Raw genomic sequence first — 22,104 nt, forward strand, 5'->3', positions numbered from 1 at the left:
CATCCGTTCAAATATTGATAGCATTGTTAAGTCCTCAGTCCATTGCATTATGGGAGGTGAGCATTTGTCCTTCCAATGTAATAGTATAAGTCCTTTAGCTGCCATAAGGGCTCTGAAAATCCATTTGCGCAGACCATGTGTTAACTTCCAAGACGCTGGTAGGTAGTTTAGGAGGACATGCACATCATTCCATATTAAAGATTGTTTCAGTACAAAGTTTATCCTTATTATGACCTCCTCCCCAAAGGGGGCAACTACTAGGCATTGACAAAAGACATGAATTAAAGAATCATTAGATGCATTACATCTACAACAGTTATGCCAGTTAGACAGCTATGCCCTTATTGAAAAGGCGTTGTGGAGCTGTGATCTTGCCACTTCTTGGGGGCTTGTTTGTACATATGTTGTCATCACTTGAGGACCAAAATTCTGATGATGACGTCCTTCATGAAACATCCTCAAACAAATTCAAACCCTTCACCTTACCATAAATGCATTCCCTCACCCGCACCAATGGAAGCAGTTCACACAACTCATTAGTAAGCCATCAAGAAAAGAGATATTATGTACATACATGTGTGACTCAGTACTCAGATGTGTTGGAGCCACCTTGACTGCCATTTTTCTTGGTAGAAAGGTGGGGGTACAAATCAAATAAATAAATACATTTACAGTCGGTGCACATTGAAACAAACTTTGCCCTGTGGGTGGCTTCCATAAATATTGTCCCACACTCACCATCTATTGTCTTCACAATAAAGCCAGTTCTCATGGTCAAATGAAATGCTGTCCTAATCATGCATACTATAGCATGATATGTTTTACTTACTCCTTTGTAAGCACACATGGGCCCCATTCAGATCAGGACCATCACGTTCCAAGAGGAGGGTTAAATTTTCTCCCCCATCTGTTTCTCCCTGAAAGTCCACCCCCACAGGAGGGGTGAAAAAAGAAAGACTCCACTGGAGTCAATGTGTAATTGGGAGAAAGTTTAGTTTGGCCGTTATTCCAGTATCAAAGGAATATTTGGGTAGTAGCCAATGTTAGTCCTACTTAGAGCAAACACATTGAAATGAACAGGACTTAGGCCATGACTAACCCAAGTCCCCTTCATTTCAATGGATCTAATCTAAATAGAACTAACATTGGATACTATCCAAATGAATAAATTTCTTGTCACTCACCCAAGGAAAGCCTAATTTCCTATAATTTGGCCAATGCTATAATATTGCTTTAATTGAAATATGTGGAAGATGTGTCTGATCTGGTTATTTTGACAATCCATAGAGGGCAAAACAAAGCTTGTAATGACTGCTGCATGTTTACTTCAAAGGAATGGATAGTTTGGGAGAGGGAGGAAATTGGGCACCCCCCTTTGGATTTATTCAGGAGAAGAATTGGTTGTTTCCATTTAATTAACCTTTGGTTTATCTCCTTTGTGGGCTGATATGTTTTCTTCACAACACAAGAAACACTTGTCCTGTTAATTAGCCTTTGCTTGGAGCAAACACATCCATAGTTATTGGATGTCATTCTGTAAACATCTTAGCCAAACAACCAGCTACAAATTATGTTTAAAGTATTTTCTGTACATCTCCTCATATTATGGAACTGACTCCTTCCTTTCATTGGAGCTAGCTTTGATCAGATAATCCAAACGTTGCCAGTTTTTCTTTGTCGGCCTCCTGTGACATGTGCTCTCATCATTCCAAGCAAAACCCCAATGGACCATCATTCTTTTGCATTTCCTCGTCTTTCTTTCACACCCACTTGCATCTAGCATTTCCTCTTCAGTATTACTTTGGAATTTGCTGCTCTTGGTATTTAAATATTTCTCTTTCATGGATGTGTGTAGTGACATACCTAGATGAAAGATAATTTTCTTCCTTCCTTATATGTGGAGTGATGATTCGGTATATAAAGAAGCAAACAGAGGAATGCTATAGCAAACACTGTAAAACCTAGCAATTCTTTGATCCAGTTTCTCCCCGTTTCCTTTTTCAGAATGTGGAAAAGACAGTTAAATTGCTATAATCGGCAATATGCTATGGGCAAATAAAACTGTTATTATAGTAACCAAAATCGCCTTTACTCAGTGATAGAATCTCTCCCTCCCCTTCCCCGGCCGCTTTTCTTTTTTAACCTTTGTATTCTTTCAAACTTTAGGTGAAAAAGTACTGGGCTGACAAGCAATGCAAGTGGCAAGAACTGGAAGCAAGAGATCTATTGCGTTTGGCGGGATTTAAGAAATTAATGGCTGAACAAGTCATTAAAGACAAAGAAAGGTAAAGTTGCAAAAAGACTGTCATCTTCACGATGTGGTTTAGTGAATCACAATTAGACAGATAATTGAAAAACCCTTTTTGGTTTTTTAATGTATTTTTAAATTTCAAAACTGATGTTATTTTTATTTAGCAGAGATCTCAGAAATAAATATATTTTGGGTGCAATCCTATACACCAGGGGAAGTCAACCTGTTGCCCTCCACATATTTTGGACTCCATTCCCATAATCCTTACCTTTGTCTATGCTGGCTGGAAGCTGAATACTATCATGCTAGAATCTGGGGACCCAGATGTTCACTCATGCGCTCACTCACACGCATGCTCACACACACCAGCAGCACTCGGTTCCTTGGCAGGCGGCAAAAGCCAGAGTGTGCGCCCCTTCTGCTCTCCAGCCCCATAGCTACATTTCTCTTTTCTTTAGTCCCACGTTGCCTATCGATGTCCTTGTCTTCTGCTTCACAATTCTGCCATGGATTGGAGGAACTCCTACTGATTCTTGGTTGCTGATGTTTGGTTTCCAATCTAAGTAAACTCTCTCCCTCTCCTCCCCAGGTAATCTGCCCAACTGAAGAAGTTGGGCCCTTGGGTGGTTGACACTAATAATCCTCTGTGTTCGCAGGTGCTTTGAATGAGATTTGTTTGCCTCACTTGGTGGAAATGCATAAAAAAAACCAAGACTACTGAATGGCAAATGTATTTTACTCAGCTTCATTCTTGAGTCATTCTGTGCATTAACGTCAATTTGCCCTTTTTCATACATTTTCTCTTAAAACATCTTCCTTGTTTCTTCTGAATCCTTCATTCCATTCATTTTTCCATCCTTAAAAAAAAAAAAGCTCCAGATTTGATCCACTTTCCCCGCAGCTATTCACCTGCAGTTCTTTTAAGCTCCAAATAAGAACTACGTTGAAGCTTCGGGGCAACTTATCTTCATTGATCTTCCTTTGAGCTCCGTTTATTATATAACCTCTACTCTGAGGTGTCAGTTCTGTTTAAAGCATTCACTTATCATAGCATATCCCAGCTGACATGGAAGGCACACATTTCCATGAACTGATGACTGGTTTATCAGTGACACCATATTCATAGTTTAAGTGTCAGATGAGAAATGAAGTTGTGAAGTCAGCACTTGGTTTTGAGACCTAAAATACCTGTATTCCCCCCCCCCTTTTTTTATTGTGTATATCAACAAAACAGAATAGAAAATGCAGAACACATCATGCGACGTGCTGGGCTTGACGAATCCAAGGCTGGAGTTAAAACTGCAGGAAGAAACATTAACAACCTCAGATATGCAGATGACACCACTTTGATGGCTGAAAGCGAGGAGGAGCTGAGGAGCCTTATGACAAAGGTGAAAGAAGAAAGTGCAAAAGCCGGGTTGCAGTTAAACCTCAAAAAACGCAAGATTATGGCAACTAGCTTGATTGATAACTGGCAAATAGAGGGAGAAAACGTGGAGGCAGTGACAGACTTTGTATTTCTGGGCGCAAAGATTACTGCAGACGCTGACTGCAGCCAGGAAATCAGAAGACGTTTACTTCTTGGGAGGAGAGCAATGACAAATCTTGATAAAATAGTTAAGAGCAGAGACACCACACTGACAACAAAGGTCCGCATAGTAAAGCAATGGTATTCCCCGTAGTAACCTATGGCTGCGAGAGCTGGACCATAAGGAAGGCTGAGCGAAGGAAGATAGATGCTTTTGAACTGTGGTGTTGGAGGAAAATTCTGAGGGTGCTGTGGACTGCAAGAAGATCAAACCAGTCCATACTCCAGGAAATAAAGCCAGACTGCTCACTTGAGGGAATGGTATTAAAGGCAAAACTGAAGTACTTTGGCCACATAATGAGAAGACAGGATACCCTGGAGAAGAGGCTGATGCTAGGGAAAGTGGAAGGCAAAAGGAAGAGGGGCCGACCAAGGGCCAGATGGATGGATGATATTCTGGAGGTGACAGACTTGACCTTGGGGAAGCTGGGGGTGGCGACAGCCGACAGAAAGCTCTGGCGTGGGCTGGTCCATGAAGTCACGAAGAGTCGGAAATGACTGAACGAATAAACAACAACAAAAAGAAGAAAAAACATGACATATATAGGAATATCATCATTTTCCATCATGTGTACCATTCATTTTTTTTTTAAAAAAAGGGAGAGAGTTATACATAGATTTTAAGAAAAGCAGAGCAGATATCCGTGTATTTATCCACTTGCAAGTTGCGCCTATATAAAACTCATTCAAAAGTTGATAGTGTTATTAAGTCTTCAGTCCATTGCATTATGGGAGGTGAGCATTTGTCCTTCCAACATGATAATTTAAGTTTTTTGGCTGTCATGAGGGCCCTGAAGACCATCTGCACTAACCATGGGCTTGTCTATACGCCTTGTTTACCCTGACCTAAATGCGCATATTCACGTTTTAGGTTATGTGACGTAGCCACCTATTCGCCGTAGCGCTGGGTTTTTAATGCGATAATGTGCATATTTTCATTTGTGATTTACCACGACTTTTCGATCATGTCCGAGTTTGCACCACGTTATGGTTATGTTTCTTTGGGGGAGTTAAATCGTATTTTGACATGCGGGTGGAGCTTTGAGGGTAGGACAACATGATTGGACAATTTCCCACCTATCGGCTGCCTCGTTCCTTCGTGCTGTTTTTAGTTTGAATTCTCTGATTCTGCTGCCTCGTTCCTTCCCCGCTCCCGGGTTGTCTGTTATATGAATATGTGGAGCTCCACATATAAAATGTATAGCTTCCATCATCTCTACTCCGTAGCATTGGACCATCGTATATGCACATGAGCACATTTATAACTGCACTATATAAAAAAATCAGGAAATCAATTGCTGTTGCTGCTGCAGTGTGATGCTCTTTACCTAGATTTGAATCAATGAAAATTTGGGTTTATATTTAATGAGGAGCAATCCCGTTGTCGTATAGATGGGGGCCATATGTTAATTTCCAAGAAGCCAGCAAGTAATTTAGGAGGACATGCACATTGTTCCATATTATAGATTGTTTCAATATGAAGTTTATCCTTATTATAACCTGTATAAGCTCTTCACAAACATTCACAATTTTCAGTTTTTGTGGATTCAGCCCAGTGCTATGCACTTTTAGGTAGTGCTGGCTGATGCCTATTGACCTGGGCAGCTAATAGGGAAGGGCAGCTAACAGCAGGTGGAGCCAGAGGGTCACGGAAGGTGAAGCCAAGGGTCACAGCCAGAGCCAAGGCTGCAAACCCATTTCACAGAAAAGAGAAACTGAGGCAAATTAACTCTGAGATCATACCTGCACCAAAGAGGGTTGGAGGAGGAGGGAGATATGTGCAGTAATGCGCAAAAGCAGTCCAGAGCAGCACCAAATGCATTGCACAGAAAAGGGAAATTGAGACCTATTAACTTTAAGATCTGCCTATGAAGCAGACTGAAAAATGGGGGAGGGAGGAACAAAAATTGAAGGGAAAAAAGGAAGAAAATAGCAAGAACTTGGAGGCTCCTGGGATGCCCCCGCCCCATGATATCACTCACCAAAAAATAGAGAGAGAATGTTTTTTTAAAAAAATAGGGATAATTATAAGGAATCTCCTCACACCCCACCACAATCCACACACCCACTATTAAATGCCTCGAGGCCTCCAGGTTTCTTTTTAAACATTAATAAAAGTCATCGTCGCCGTCATCAGTTAAAAATAGCAAAGAGCTCCCAAGTTCCTCCCCACCACCAGCACAATTCACACACACACACACACACACACACACACACACACACACACACACACAGAGAGAGAGAGAGAGAGAGAGAGAGAGAGAGAGAGTTTGGCTTATAAAGAAGTTGCTTCTGCTTCTGTTCCTTTTCCTACAAGTCTCTCTCAAGGGCACAGGAAAGATAAACACAAAAACATCCAGGTGCACCAGGGCTGCAGAACCTCTTTGAGACCAAGGGCTGAATTCCATTTTGGAGAAGCTCTTGGGGGCCATATTCCAGTGGTGGGCAGGGGAATGTGGGAAATCTGCACAAAAGCTAGGAAACTACCAAACGACCCCTGATGTATACTGATTGGCTGTGGCCATCCTCAAGGGTCATGCCGTACACAAATACCTCGGTCCCAAATGGCTCTGGGGGATCTAATTTGGGCCATATTTGGAAATCTGGCAGAACATCCATGAGAACCAATCTGCAGGCCTGCTGCCTTCTTAGGGAAATTCATTAGCAATTGAGAATGCCTTAGCCAGCCCAGATAAAGAAAGGGGAGATTAGGCACACATGCTCAGCAATGCTAGCCGTGCCTGCCCCAACCATTGCTAGAAGCAATAATGGTGGTCAGGAGGAAATTCCAGGTACCCATAATTCTTAAAAATATAATTAGACCTTTGCAGAAGATTGTCTGGGAAATTTGTAGAATCCTCTGGAAATTGTAAACAAAATAAAGGGAACTTGTAAGAAAAATTTAGGTCTCCTGGAAACAACCCATTTTTATCAATTGCACTAGAAGTACATTTGTATAAAAATATAAGCAGAGAACAAACTTGCCATTTTGAAACTCCAGCACAGGTGTTAGAAAGATGAGATTCCATTATGAGGTTTAACTCTTTTTTTACCTCACTTGTAGGCTAAAGACAAAACAAAGACCTGTCAGCACTGTCTCTGAGCAGAGATTTAATATTACAAGGTCACATTAATGTTGCTGAAGAGTACTCAGTCTTGTCAACAGCTAATGGTTTCAATGATGTCTATGAGTAACTACGAATTGGTGGGACAAAGAAAACCAGGAATTATCCTTGTGGATACTGGGTCCTTGTTAACTAGGGTTATTTTTATTTATTTTTTACAAGTGTAAAGCCCATGCCACCATGGGTGCTAGTAATCCTCCTCCTTTCCCGCTTTTTTGCCCCTCAGTCCCCTCAACATAGAGGGGCTGATGTCGCCTTGTATCCTGGCTTGTTCAATATTAGCTTTAATATGGGCTTTCCCCCTCTGGGAATGGAGACAGATTGCCACATGCTCATAGTTAACTGGTCTGGTCATTCTTCAAGTCAGCACTTTTTTATTACATGCCTCTGAGTGGGGTGGGGGGTGGGAGAGAAAGTTTTGAAGTGTTTGGCTAGAAAATTTGTACACAATTTATTTTTAATTTTTTCTTTGTTCTTGAGGCCTTACGTTAATGGATCTGTTTTGCTTCAGTTGCATGTGTCATCAATGTGTTCCCTTTTGCTAATATAACTTGCGTTCATTAATCATATCCTGTGCTGGTGTATATTGGTATAGCTTGTTGGCTGTATCCCCCCAGTAACAGGCAAGCCTGAATAATAATGTTGCAATGAGAGAACAAAACTATTCTATCTGATGTGTGTATGTACTAGAAAAGTGCTTCATTCAGGTGCGTAAATAGTGGTCCAAGGGCGTGGAAGGGGGGGCTTTAATTAATCTCTCAGTTTTAGCTAGATCGCAGCTCCCTGGATCCTTCTAAAACATTAGTTATAGGGGCCACCACAAAAGATAGGGAAGACACTCTGGACCTGTTGTTATTCAAGTACTGCAATGAACATAAAGAATAGAAGAAACACTAAAGTTGGTGATAAGTAAGGAGAGTAGGAATGTGAAGAAACTGACTTTTTGTGTGCTAGTTTTACCCTATCCTGTGCCTGTTTGGTGCATTCTCTTCCCCTCCTTATTGTTTTATTATGATTTTATTAGAATGTAAGCCTATGCGGCAGGGTCTTGCTATTTACTGTTTTACTCTGTACAGCACCATGTACATTGATGGTGCTATATAAATAAATAAATAAATAAATAAATAAATAATAATAATAATAATGCAAATGTGGTTCATGTATAGGGAATCCCTGCTCTGAAATTTGCAGGTGGCATGGCTGCCTCTCTTATGTGACCCCAGTTGGTCACCTTCATACTCTTTCCCCTCCCCCCTCCCAGCCGGCAAAAGCAGCCTAACTGCACGGCTGTCCCTGGGCTTGCTTTCACGCCACACTGATTTGCTGAGCAGGACTGTCTGTCATCCCGCTGGTGGAGGACCTGCCTTGCCTACTTGGCATGGAGGAAATTAATTGCTATTAAAGCTCAAGCTTTGAAGTTTTTCGAACGTTCACAATTTTCTGCACATCTACACTGCTCAAGTTTCAGTTTATAACAAAATGAGCAAAATTGGTCTGGTAGATCTTGAGTAATAATTACACTACCATATTCTTATATGAAATAAGAAAGGTTGTTATTTAATGCATTTATATGCTTTTTGCCAAGACACCCAAGACAGTTTACAGTTTTAAAGTACTAATGCAAGCAAACGTTACAGGAAATAGAACAGAGTTCTCTCAGGCAAACTGAAGATCTCTTCAGGAGCTGATGGCACAAACTTCCTGGCCTGGGCTTCTTCATTTCTGCCTTCCCTCAGGGCACTGAGATCTTAAGTAGCCCCATAAAAGGTGAGAGAAGGGCTGCCCCAGCAATTATCTCAGGCCAACTGATGGTTCCTTCAGGAGCTAATGACATTAGCTCCCTGTCCCAGGCTAATTTGTACTGTATTGAGGGAAGGTGAGATCCAGGATAAATTAACAATTGTTTGGCCCATTCTTAAAAGAACAAAACCCAAACCCCACCATTCAAATTATATTGTCTGCAACTTCCTAGCCAACTAGCGACTTGTTTCAAGCCTTTCCTTTTGGAGAAGGCTAGTGAGTGGGACTTCCAACACCAGACGCTTCCAAGTACTGTCCATTTTCTAGACTTTGCAATCTGGTTATTAAACTGGCCATGAAACTGAGACTGCACTCGTGGCCTTGGGCAACCATCTTCACCTTGAGATTAATAGGAGCAATGACAGCTCACTGGTCCTGTTCGATCTTTCAGGCATCTTCAATCATATTATCATGAAGTGTTCACAATTCAACTGCAAGGCCTGGCAAACATCCATAGGACTGCTCTGGAGTAGTTCTGCTCATTTCTGCCAAGAATGTCATGGAGTGTGGCAATAGATGACATCTCATTTTCCTTGTGGAACCTCCCCTGCGAAGTCTCATCAGTCCTATCTTGCCTTCTCCCTTAGACCGCTAGACTAGCTTTCAGGATAATCAATGTTCTGGTAAGACCCAGCTCTGCTTCTCCATTTCATCCAAATCCCGTCATACAGTGTCTAGCCATACTGGGTAACAGGATGTAGGTAAGCGATTGAAGTTGCATTATGAAAAAAGGCAGAGATACTGCTGGTTGGAAGATCCCTAATCTGGAGGTCTAATTTCCACTACATTTTTGAGTGGGTGGAAACAGAGAGCCAGTGTGATGTAGTGGTTAAAGTGTTGGACTGGGGAAACTTGGGTTCTAGTTCCCACTCTGCCATGAAGCTCACTGGGTGACTTTGGACCAGTCACTGACTCTCAGCCTAACCTACCTCAGGGTTGTTGTGAGGAAAAAATGGAGAAGAGGAATCATATACGCCTCTTGGACTCCTTGGCAAAAAGGTGGGATATAAAAAAGGTTTTGGATACCAACTGATCTTGCTTCAGAATCGGAATATGGCTAAGTGCCCTGTCTTCTGTGTCTAGGGAGAGATCTTTAGCCAAGGAAAACTAAAGTCTCGTTCAATGATGTAGCTTACTATTATCACATCAAGCTTCAGTCTTCTGATGTCTGAACTTGGCAGCTGAAGTAACTGAGGTTACAATGCCATAAATAGGCTCTATTGACTACTGTGCTAAATAATCTCATGAATTGCTTCAAGGAGACTGTATCTTTCAACATCTAGCGTTTAACGAATTGAGCCATAATAGGCAAAAGCAGAGGCTAAACTTAGCAGCAGCTAGTGAAGGGATGTACTGGGATGACAGAGACAGAAAGAAACCACCACAGCTGCTGAGTGGTGTGGAACAGGAGCCTCATCCTTGGATGTTAGACGGGCACCAGCACTGATGGTTTTTTGGCACATGGTAAAATCAATTATTTTCTGCTCGGCCTTTTGATTAACGGTTGGGTCTATGGATTAGAATGGGATATTTGAAGGCCAGTGTATATCAAATTTGACACTGACTGCCCTTGTGTGTTTTGTTGTATATATAATTGATATATTGCAGCTTATGACTGCCCTGAAATTGAACTATGATGAAGGGTGGGATATTTTAAAAAATAAATAAATACATACTTGTAGGAGATGCAAGGCAGCAGTGAAAGCTAATATCATTGTCCATCCTGGGCACTTAAACAGTCAGCTGCTAAAGCTTCGGCTATTGGATGGTATAGAAATGCATATATAAATAAATAAATAAATAAATACTTACAAGGTACTAGCTCTAGCAGCCATCCACCTCACCATGTCTTGCGTCTCTCGCTATTAAAGGTGTCAGGTCTTCCTCTCCTATAGTCACTGTTCAGTGGCAGTAGCTTCCTTCTGTCTCTTACTTTCCCATTGGCCACCACTGGCTGAATGGAAACCTATCCTGTCATTGGCTGAGCTGCTATGGAAGCTATGGGCCTGTTCAGACAACATGATAAGCCAGGGTTAGGCTGCTAACCCTTTTGCAGCAAATAGTGCACATGTTTAAACCATGGTTATGTAGGCACCATGTTTAGGAATGGTTCACATGACACACAAAGTTATGGTTCATATCACACACTAAGCCATGATGTTTAGCTCAAAATGCTTAAGAACCATGGCTTAGCGTGTCGTCTGAACAGCATCAGTGTGTCTGCATTTGTACACTTTGGTCAGGGTCAGTGTGTCCACATTTTGATTCATACTGGGATATCACCTCTTACAATATTTGTGTTTTTCTGATTTTGGAATGTTTTCCTATTTAAAGTTCCACCTTCCTTAGACCCTTGGGTGTCCCTGCTTTTGTGATGTTTATAAAATCAAGGGTTGAAATTGTCCAAACATAAAGTAATAACATTCACCATGTGAAGCAGATGATGAGGATTTTGGAAGCCCATTGGTGCTTCGAAAACAAAAATGAAAAAATATGCTGTGGCGAGTGGTGGTGAAGAATTTTACGAAGTGTAACGTATTTTGTATAAATGGTATAGTATTTTCTTAGAGTCAGAGTCAGTCGCAATTGGGCTTAGGTATGGCCTTTTGCATTTCTGCCATAAAGAGGCAACTATATATTTAGTTGATGTTGGGATGGTAGTTGAAGGGAAGGGATTCCTTTGGGAAATTCTCACAAAAGCTCACTGTGTATGTGATAGACTGTTAAAAGGGAGTGGAATTCAATTCCAAAGCAAAGTAATGAGAATGTAGCTACTCCAGAATGACAGGGTGGGTTCTTATTCAGCTTGATCCGTTTCCCTATTACTACTCCTCAGCATAGCTTGTGAACCATTGAAGACTTTGGTTTATTAAATTGGAGATGCAAAACTAGAGGCCAAACCATTTGATCCAAATTGTCGAGTGTGTTGCAGAGACAGAATGATCAAAGACGGAAATGGAGTTGCTTTCTGAATCTCTCATTTGCTTTTCAACTGATCCAGAGGATTTCTCTCTTGCTCAACCTCTTTGAATTTTCTATGTATATTTATTCTAGTCAAAGTAGAGAAGAGGTTCCTTGGCAAAATATTGTACATGTTATAAACATGTTCATAATGCTTGTTTAAAACTCTTCTAATAAATATGGTATCTAAAAAATTGTGTTCAATATGTATGAGACATATTCTGAAAGCCATTTTAATGAAATTATGCTTATCGGGAATTACATGAATGTGTATTCACAGTACTTCAAAAGGTGGCTTTACTGAAACCAATAAATTAAGCTCATTATTCAAAGTGTGTGTGTGCATTTAAAGAATGTTACTTAACCATATTTAGTTAAAATTGAACATGAGGAGAGGAGGAAAGGTCTAATTTTAATGCTTCCCTGTCATGCTAGGATTTTCTTCAAAGCAACAGGAACAACATTCTTTCTGAGTATAAGAAATAATTTCTATATGCAACATGAAGAAGTGGAATAAGAATGCCATTAGAATGTTCCTCCAAATGTGCAACACCAACACAACTGAACTTGTTTTCAAGTCTCAGACGGCCCTTGTGCTCTGTCTCTCTAGGAAAGGTTTTATACTAGACAGAGTGTCCTCCTCCTCCTCCGTCTTCTTCTTGTTTGTCTTCATTGTATAAACACCAACTGGAGATTGCTTGACAGGCACCAATGGAAACTTCCTTTGAAATGCAAATAACAGATTCCCAGAGGATATTTTTGTTAGGATCATCACACAACCCTGGACTTGTGGTGACCTGGAAATTATAGTAACTTGGCTAACTTTCTAAATACAGTTAAGAGGTCATTTGTGGCTTCGCTGTGTATCCAGAATCCATTTTTCAATATGTGCTCCCATTGCAATTCAATCTACATGTTGCTATGAGCCAGTCCTCAATCTGTGATAGGGCTCCAAATATTGCCTCCATGTTCTTGAAAAGCCAGTTGTATTGCTATCGTACCCATCTGCAGAGGTCAAGAATTCATCTTTATTATTTTATCCTGATTTGATTTCAGAATAGTTTATATCCCACTACATACGTTTAGGATTGAGACATATGTCTTCCTAGCAATGCAGTTAGGGAATAGAATACACACAAATAAGAATGAGGTCATCTGAAAAATATTAAGAGAACCATGTAATTATTATTTAAACTCTTCTGCAGATATTTAATTAAATTAGTACAGTAATTGGAGGTCAATAAATACTAATAGCCCCAAGATCTTCCTTGTGGCTAGTGGTGGCTGCATGTTATTAATAAACACACAAGGAATTTCATCCTGGTTTTCATACTAAAGCATTTACAGTCACTGCTTCCAATGTATTTTTGACACTGCTTTAATTACGTAATTCACTTGTGTCTATGTTCTATTTAAAGAGTTTTAAGAAACCATTTACACAGCTCTGTTAGTCCCAGAGAAAGAGACAGATATGGGCAATATCTTTTTATTAAACTAATTCCTGACTTTCCTGGAACTCTTCTTCAGCCAGCAGCTAAAAAGTGTCTGTTCAAAATATATATTATAGTGAAGGTCTCAAATGTGGTTACTGTAAATATTCCAATGTAGATGTTGACAATCCCAGATGAATTTTTTGAATGCCTCAAAAACTAAGAAATACACCTTGTGCTTGTTGACAGACACCTGAATGTGATCATCAGCAATTTATTTTAATTCATTCACACACTTCCTCTGGGATTGTCAGCATTCATAAGTGAAAGTTGATATTCATCAAATGTAGGATATTTACAGCGCTATTCTATGCATGTGTATTGACCTTAATGTTTACTTCTGAGTGAACATGCATAGGATTGTGCTGTCACTGTAACATGCACACTTCCATCTGGGCAAATCATTGATTAGATAGATGCTTCATAAGGTCTGAATTGTTCCTATACAATATACCAGTCAAACAATCAAATGGTGTTAGAAAGCAGATCAGCATTGCATCATTGACTTCTTGTTTTCCTTTTCAAAGAGTTCAATTTAGACAAAAGCTGTTGGAAAAGCGATTGATGGAGAAAAGAGAGGCAATCCTTAAAGAAGCCCACGAGGAAGAAGAAAGGAAGAGGCGTCTTGATGCTCTCAGGCAACAGGTTTCTTGACCATTTTCCATGTATAATGATTTTATAAGTAATTTAAACTGCATGTCATGGCACTGGTGAGAACAGCCTGTTGGGTCATGAAAAAAGGAAGGGTTCCTCAGTATTTCTTTTGCTTCAGTTATTGTGTGTTTTGTGTAAGGATGGACGAACTCACCACCATCTGTTTTTTCTGGACAGTCACCGAGCTGGCGCTCATCCCTCCCTGGACCCATTCACCAATCGAACATGTGTGCAATCATTGGATCTGGCAGCCACCTGTCCCCATAGGGAGCTACCATTTTGCGTAGAAATGGCAGCTCAGGAATTTCTGTCCAAGTAATGTTGCACAAATGGCGGGCGTAAAGGGGCCATTTACATGACATTACAGGCATGAATGACCAGTACTAAATTTGGAGTTTAAGAGTCTTCCTTCTTAAACCCCAAATTTAGTACTGTGCTGAAACAGCACTATGGTGGATGTAGTTTTGGTGTACTAGTGAGATGACATCAAGAAAAAGCGATTATAAACATGACGGGAATGTAAAGCTCGTGCTTTGACTTAAATAGAAAATTGTCATTTCCAGAAAGAGGTGGAGGCCACAAGGAGAACTTTAGATGAAAGACAAACAGCACAGATTGGCATGTAAGGATGACACTGGAAACTGGAAAATTAAGTACATTATATGCAGAGTTTTGTTGTTTCAAAAGAGAGTGGTAAAGAGAGAAGCGTGGCTTCAAAGCATTAAGAGGCTGCAGTCTTATAGATACTGATATGGGACTATGGCCCATTAAATCCAGTGGGAATTACTTCTGAGTAGACATGCACAGGAGTGCACTGTCAGAGAGTTAAGCATTAAGAATGAAAGGTGTGTCATTTGTAATTTTAAAATGTGCTTAAGCCATCATCAGATTGGCCTAATGTAAGGGACTACCTAACTGCTTTGTTGTATTACTACTTAGTTTTGAAGTGAATCGTTTGTACGTTGGGGGAAATATAATTTCCAAATTGCCCACTTATTCCACTCCCTCCCCTTCTCTCTCCTACAATGGAAGCCTGAGACTGCATTTATACAGCCTTCTACCACTGAGCTGCTGTATGAGCTGGCATGACTCAAAGATTGCCCCCAGGATTTCCTTTGGTGTGATTTCACACTCAAACATTTGTAGCAGCCTGTGCTACTTGGCTTCTGGTGGGGCTTAGGGCATTCCAGATGACTGCACTGGGATGATTCTCCATCCCAGCATTTTTTGAGGTTGCCATAAGCACTACCGGCTGACCTGTGCAGATATGGGAATGATGTCACAACCCACAATTATTATTCTTATCTAGTCGTTGATTCGAATATGCTGACTAGTAGAGTTTATAGTCTCTGAAAAAAGAGAACGGGAGAATGCTTATCTTCTACAAGAGACACATCCTTCATTCTTCCAGCTTAAGGAACTCCAAAGACTCAAGTTCTGTCAGAGTTAAATGCCTAACAGCCCAATTTTATCCATTTTACTCATGAGCACGTTTCACTGTTTTCAATGAAACATCCTCCCCAGGGGGTGAGCATTGTATTACGGTCACAGTGACTTTGCTAATTGGCAGCAGGTCAGTTGGGAATAGGCTGAAGAAACCTGGTCACTTCACCTGCAGCTATGTGAACCAAGCAAGAAGATGTGGGAAAGCAGAGTACAATTTCTGTGTAGAACGTGGCATACAGCTGGAGATGCTTTTCCAGTGAAAGCAGAGAACTTAGATCAGTGCTATGCCCAGCACACCTGCTTACATGACTATGAGGCAGTAGTCATAGCTGGATAAACTCAACAAACAAAAATAAGTCACATGGGGGTTGTTGTATCCAGTGGTATAATTCTGCTAGCATAAACATTCTAATACTTGTGTAAACCCCATTTTTATCCTTGCACAAGTGTCAAGTCCAATACTGTGGCTACTTGCACAAGGCATTGCATAACTCATTATGATTTCATTAGGCTAGGAGTTGTTGCTTGTGCTAGTTGTCCTGCTAGCTGTTCTGCAAGGCCAACTTTTGTAATTTTTCCACTGGTATGTGGGCTATAAATTTCACTAGCTTGAATTAGTAGGATCTGATTGGGCCAGGTTGATTGACTGATTTGTGTTTTGTTACTGTAAAAGAGCCAGAAAAAGCCACCTCTCCCTTACCATTCAAAAGCTAGATAAAGAATACAAGATTAATTCTATCTACTTGAGCATATAAGAGCAAACAAAGTCTAGTTTGTTCTTTCCTGTTCTAAAATGGCTGCATTCTTTTTGCATTTGTCACATGTACTTTCCTGATTTTTTTTTTTAAAAAGCCCAAAGTTTACTTCACTTCCGCTTCAGTCTCTCTTTTTTTAGATCTGGACCCGGTTCCTACGTTCAAATGGAGTGGCCACATTGTCTCAGAATTGCAATATGTCATGTGGGGAGAAAAAGTCAATTAGCTTTTGCTTGTAATTGCTCTTCACTGTTAAAGTATGATTAAACTGTTTTAGATTTGGGAAGCATTTTTCATCAGGCCCAGCCCAATCATGAGGGGAAATTAAGCAAACGTTTAAGAGTGCCAAAATGTTGCTTTCTTGAGCGAGCGCCGTCGCCAGCACTTTTGCAAAATGTTCACAGAGGCGTCTAGCAGCTTCTGGGCTGGCCGATATCCCCTACATTCCAGTGGACACGACTGAAAGTGTTTTGGTTTCCACTGGCTGCCAGGATATAGACAAAGTTGCAAAGGGAAGAAGTGATATACGTTAAACATGAAAAACAGCTGGTAAATATGAAACTTTGCTGGTCAGCTTTTCATAATTTCATGTGCTATTGTTATGCTGTTCCACGTAAGATAAAATGCATGCCAGGGAGGGCAGCACTGCACAGTTTTGATTCGCTAAGGATAGCAAAACACCTTGGTTTGTCCTGTTTTTTTGATGGCGAGTAAGATTTGGCTTGTTGAGTCAGAGCAGGATATTCATGTCTCCTCCTGTTGCAATTGGCAAGGTGGTAGACCTTGCATTATTGATCTAATGGTTGTATTTATTTATTTATTTATTTATTGGATCAAATATAGCCTCCCTCTTATTTGTACCTTAAATCAGATACAAACAAGGTCTGTTGCTGGAAGAAAAACACACATTCCACCCACTCGCCAGCTCACTCCTCACTATTTTTTCTTGCATTAGTCACTTGATATGTCAGCAACTGTGCTCTACTTCAGATTGATTTATACTCAGGGCTCTTGCTAGTTTTCTTTCTCCCTAGATGCCATTAGCCCATGTCTACATATACTGCATGACAAATTCTGCAGCATAAAAAACTGTCTAGACAACTTGGTGCATGGCACATCATAAGGAAGAGAGAGACTGAGCGGGTGGTTGACATGGGCCAATCCAGAGTCAGTTTACCTGTTTCTTTATATAGTGGCTGCATGGCAGCTATAAAAGTTCTGTCTAAAGTGATATGCGTTTTAAAGTTGTTATCTGGATTTCCAAAACCATACAAGAAACCTTCCGACATCCATAGTACTTCTTTTAAGTAGCTTCAAGCTAAGCTTTTTTTTCAGATGTGGAATTATGGAAGGGTGTTTTGTATACAAGAGGATGGCAGTATGGTGTGTTTAAACAACAAAACCCAATGGATTTCAGACGGGTGTTGTGTAAGCCGTTGAACAATGGTGGGGGCATGTGAGTCTGTGGATGAGAAAAATGAAAGCACTCTCAATAGTTTTACATAGAGTTGTCTCCAAGAAACACAAAAAGGTACAAATACAGAAAGAAGGGACATACAACAGGCACGTACTTAAACAAGAGCTAGTCTGCTTGTTAGTTTTTCTACTAACCTCCCTGTGGTGAATAGTCCATGCCATGGCTGCAATATCTACCATGACTTATCAAGTGAAATCCTGCATAAAAGCAGAATTATCACTTGCCATTGGTTTGCTTTCCTGTCCATTTTCAGAAAGTGGCTCCTTGCATACCTTTAATGTGTTACCCAACTGAAATTGCAGGAACTGGCTGAGGAAAAACAGGTATATTTTGATATATGTATCATCAAGCTTGGTATAGAACAGTCAGTAAAAGTCCTTCTAGTAGACCTCTCAGCTGATGTGATATGGGAGTTGCTTTAGTCCACAAAGTTTGGATTGAATGTTCCAGTGTGAGCAGTTAAAGCCTTCTATAATGGCCCTGAGGCCACTTCCGTGGCATACGTTAGACTTGTGGCAGAATCAGCCAGAGCTGTCAGTTCTGGCTTTTTCATCATCTCATTTGGTGTGAGGCTTTATAGAAATGGTCAAAGGCCTTCCATCATATTAAGCCATAGAAAGGGTGTATCATCTACTGGTACAATCCATTTCCCCTTTCTCATGATGGAACTAGCAGTTGGCGAGATCCTTTGCAGATAAGGACATAAGAACAGCTCTGGATCAGACTGAAGGTCTATCTAGTCCAGCATCCTGTTTCGCAAAGTGGCCAACCAGTTGCCCACGAGAAACCCACAAGCAGGACATGATGCCAGTAACCCTTTCTCACTGTTGTCCCCTAGCAACTGGTACTTAGAGGCGTGCTGTCTCTGATCTTGCAAGCAGTATATAGCTATCATGACTAGTAGCCATGTACTCCATTAATTAGTTAAATCCTTTTAAAGCAGAGGTGTAGAACCTCAGGCCTGGGGGCCAGATCCGGCCCTCCTCAGGTCTGAATCTGGCCTTCCAGGATTCACCAGATGGCCACACCCTCATGATGTATACCAGGAGCTAAACATGGGGTAATTTACCCTGTTGGTTTTGCTGGACTTCTCTGCAGCTTTCCATATCACCAACCATGGTGTTCTAGACCACCTGGCTGGGATGGGGCTTGGGGACACATGGACACTGTAGGTATGGAATAGGTGTTCGTTTGATTTTGACTGTAATCTAATGACCATTGTAGAAGAAAAGACGGAATTGTATCAGTCAAGTTGCAGAATTGTATTGGTCTGCTCCGTAACTTTAATTCTTCAGATATATCAGCCTCCACGTTTTCCTCCTTCCTTTTCTGCTTTAACTCATGGAATTTTCTAAGTAGCTGGAAAGAATAGTAAAAAGATGAGGTTGTTCATCCTTTGATATCTTCTGGAAAAATGAAGGGGCGATTAGAACTGCTGACTCTTTTCCATGTCTCTCTTAGGTTGCTATAGTTGCAGAGTTTGATCCTGCCCGAATGATGGCTGACACGGTGGCATCTAAAGCTCGGATGGGCATTGGAACGGAAGAAGAATTTGTTCTGCTGAAGCCTCTGTTTGAGTTGTATACATTCAGCACTGAGCAGGTAGTTGCTCATCTTGCGGGGTGTGTTTGCAAAGACACCAGTAACAGAGAGGTTAAATGCAGAGAGTAATTAAGCTTTGTGGTGAAACTTGGAGGAAGGAAATATGGGTATCTGCTAGGGAGGGAAATCTTTCCTCACCCCCCCCCCCCATTGCTCTGTTTTAATTCCATTAGTGGATACAGTACCAATACATCTGCATAAATACAAGCAATAGATCCAAAGATGTGAGCTTCCCCATGCAATCACATCACCCCTAGATCCCTACACCTCATTGTAGTTTAAGCCAAAGCATGTGCAATGGAAATAAATGCATATTCTTCTCCTGCCTGCATTTCTCCCCCCTTCTTCTGTCATCTCCCCTTGTCAAAAAAATTGATTGTAAGCTCCGTGGGGCAAAGATCTCTTCTCTTGCTCTTTGTAAAGCACCAATGGGAATTCTTTCCCCAGATTTGTTTTCCTTCTGTGACATCTCTGTTGTAGCCACAGTATGAAGTTGAACACTGGCATTACTTGAGAGATGACACAAGTTCTGGGTAAATGAGAAGTACTAAACCCATGAGAACCCAATGAATAAATGGATGGATGGATGGATGAACACTAAGTGCTTTTTTCTTTATGTGGGAAAGGTTCATGACAAAAATGCGTATTAAGTATACTTAAGTTTATTTATTTATTTATTACATTTTTATACCACCCAATAGCTGAAGAAACTGTCTTTTCCTTTTATAGTTGGTGTACCTGAGAGCTGCATCACACATTATAGCTATCCTTTTGAGGGTGCCATACATTCCTGGCAGCCACTGGTACTATCATGGGGACTGTATGTTGTGGTTGCTCTATTTAGCCCCACTGTTGCAAAGGGCACTTTAGCACAGTGTGGCTGCCATAACATACGAGCTTCCCTTAAGGCCTGCATGCGGATTGACATTTGGAGGTCTGAGCACTCAAGCGCAAATTAGGGAGGTGCATCCCTTTGCAGCCCCCTCCCCTGCTGCTCTCCTTGCTGTCTGTTACCCTGGTATTAAATCTCTCTGTGTGCCATTGCCCCCATTGCCTCCCTGCCGCTGTGGTTTTAATCTATAGCAGCCATTTGGGCAGCTGCACCTTTGTGCACACAAGCATATCATGATACATCAAGATTATGTATGTATTTGTACCCATCCTCAGATTTGAGTCCACCAGGGGAAGAGCCTTCAGTGTGGTGGCCCCCCTCCTATGGAATTCCCTGCCTCTCAGGCAAGCAGCAACCTTGTACTCCTTTCGGCACCTCCTGAAAACGTAATTATTCCAGGAAGCCTTTCCTTAATGACCAGCCACGGTTCACTTCTCATTTTGCTTCTTTTAAAATCTATTTTAAAGTGTTTTATTCTGTTTTTATTTTATTTTATCTTGTACACCGCTCTGAAGGTGCATGGTTCATAAACTACGTCTACGTCTTTGTATATTAATGTTCTTTCTTTTTCTCTTTTTAAACAGATCATTTCTGACACCCGTGTTCGGGTGGAGCTAGCTCTCCGAGAAGCTGGACTTCATAGAACACTTTACGCTCAAGAACTTTTACCTAAAATCCCTCCACCCAAACTCCCAAGGAGAGACATGGACTCCACAATCTTCAAAATGTAAAAGTGGGAACCTGTCAAGACACTATGAAATGTTCTGAATGCTCTAATAAGTATCCTTAAATAAAGTATTTTAATTCAGGAAATAAGTTGGCTACGAAGTTGTGGGGGGGGTGTTGTGGGGGTTTTGTTCTGTTTTTTTGTTTAAGTTAAATCGTGTTAGAGAAAATGTATTGCTTAGGAGTGCTCAGTGGACCATTTCTTTCACACTCCCCCACAATCTTGAGCATTGCTTTATTATAGCATCTTCTTGGGAACACGGTTTACTGAAGCTGCAGTCTAATTATTTCAGGTGAAATCATCCTTCTAGATGAATATCTGCAAAGAAAGAACTGCTGGATACACACGTCCTCACAGGAAAGTACATAATTATTTCCATTGGGTTAGAGAGCCACTGTAGTGTACTGGGCACAATGCAGTAATCTGAACTGGGTTCAAATCCCAACCCATCCACAAACACCACTGGTTAGCCTTATTCAACTGCACATCCCTTCTCTTCGCTTGGTCCCGTTCATCTCCGAAGCGACTTTCTTGTTTGCTGCCTGCCCTCCCTCCCACCTTCCCAAACACTTTTTGTGGAATTTATAGAGATGCAAATATCAGGTCCTCTTTCCTGTTATATGCAGAACATTCCACAGCACAGGGATTGCAAAATGCAATTGGAGTGCTTCCAAATTAGGCTTTTACTGTGAAATCATGCTGCCTTATTCATGGATTTTTACGGAGCGGGTGGTGGTGGTGTTCCAGACAAAGTTGTCTTCCATTTGTAGCCTTCAGTTTGTTTTCCCCACCACTACTTCTATCTTTTTTCTTACCAGAAAAAAATCTCTCTTAAGGAACAAAAAACTGGAATAGCTACACTATGTCTTTTGAGCTAGGAAGCACCCTCTGGCTAGAAGCATCCTATGCCTTTTGTGGACCATATAGCTGACAAAATAGATTTGCTTGCTTGCTTTTTTAATTTATAATATTTCTAGACTGCCTTTCAGGGCAGGAGCTTCCCACGGTGGCTTATAACAATAAAATTCATATAATAACTGATACAGTAATAAAACATTAAACATTCCTAAAAAAACAGACAAAAATATCTACACTGGCTTGTAGCACCTACTTAGTAGTATCCCATGTCACTTCATTGTGAATCTTATGACTTGATTTTTTTAAATAAAAATATGCTAGCCTTATTAATATGAGCTACTATTGCTTGATTATTATTATAAATGGAAATAGAAGCGTTCTCTACTTGTAGAAGCCAATTTGATTCATCATGTTTACTGCAAACCAATCATCCAAACAATTTCATTGTGCAAATTAGCCCTTGAGAATAAATTACAAA

At 40.8% G+C, this 22,104-nt stretch overlaps 1 protein-coding gene across 2 annotated transcripts in view; it reads left to right on the forward strand.

The window, feature by feature from the left end:
* The window catches only part of CCDC148 (coiled-coil domain containing 148), a 97,741-nt gene extending 76,957 nt beyond the window's left edge, over positions 1 to 20,784 (forward strand). For both annotated transcript variants that reach the window (XM_063118620.1, XM_063118621.1), the window contains 4 exons: positions 2,167 to 2,285; positions 13,743 to 13,860; positions 19,009 to 19,149; positions 20,626 to 20,784. In XM_063118620.1, the coding sequence (XP_062974690.1) occupies positions 2,167 to 2,285; positions 13,743 to 13,860; positions 19,009 to 19,149; positions 20,626 to 20,772 (525 nt within the window). In that variant the 3' untranslated portion in view covers positions 20,773 to 20,784. The remainder of the gene's footprint in view (positions 1 to 2,166; positions 2,286 to 13,742; positions 13,861 to 19,008; positions 19,150 to 20,625) is intronic.
* Positions 20,785 to 22,104: the final 1,320 nt, after the last annotated feature.

The sequence above is a fragment of the Elgaria multicarinata genome, chromosome 2 (assembly GCF_023053635.1).
Source record: "Elgaria multicarinata webbii isolate HBS135686 ecotype San Diego chromosome 2, rElgMul1.1.pri, whole genome shotgun sequence".
Taxonomy (NCBI): Eukaryota; Metazoa; Chordata; class Lepidosauria; order Squamata; family Anguidae; genus Elgaria; species Elgaria multicarinata.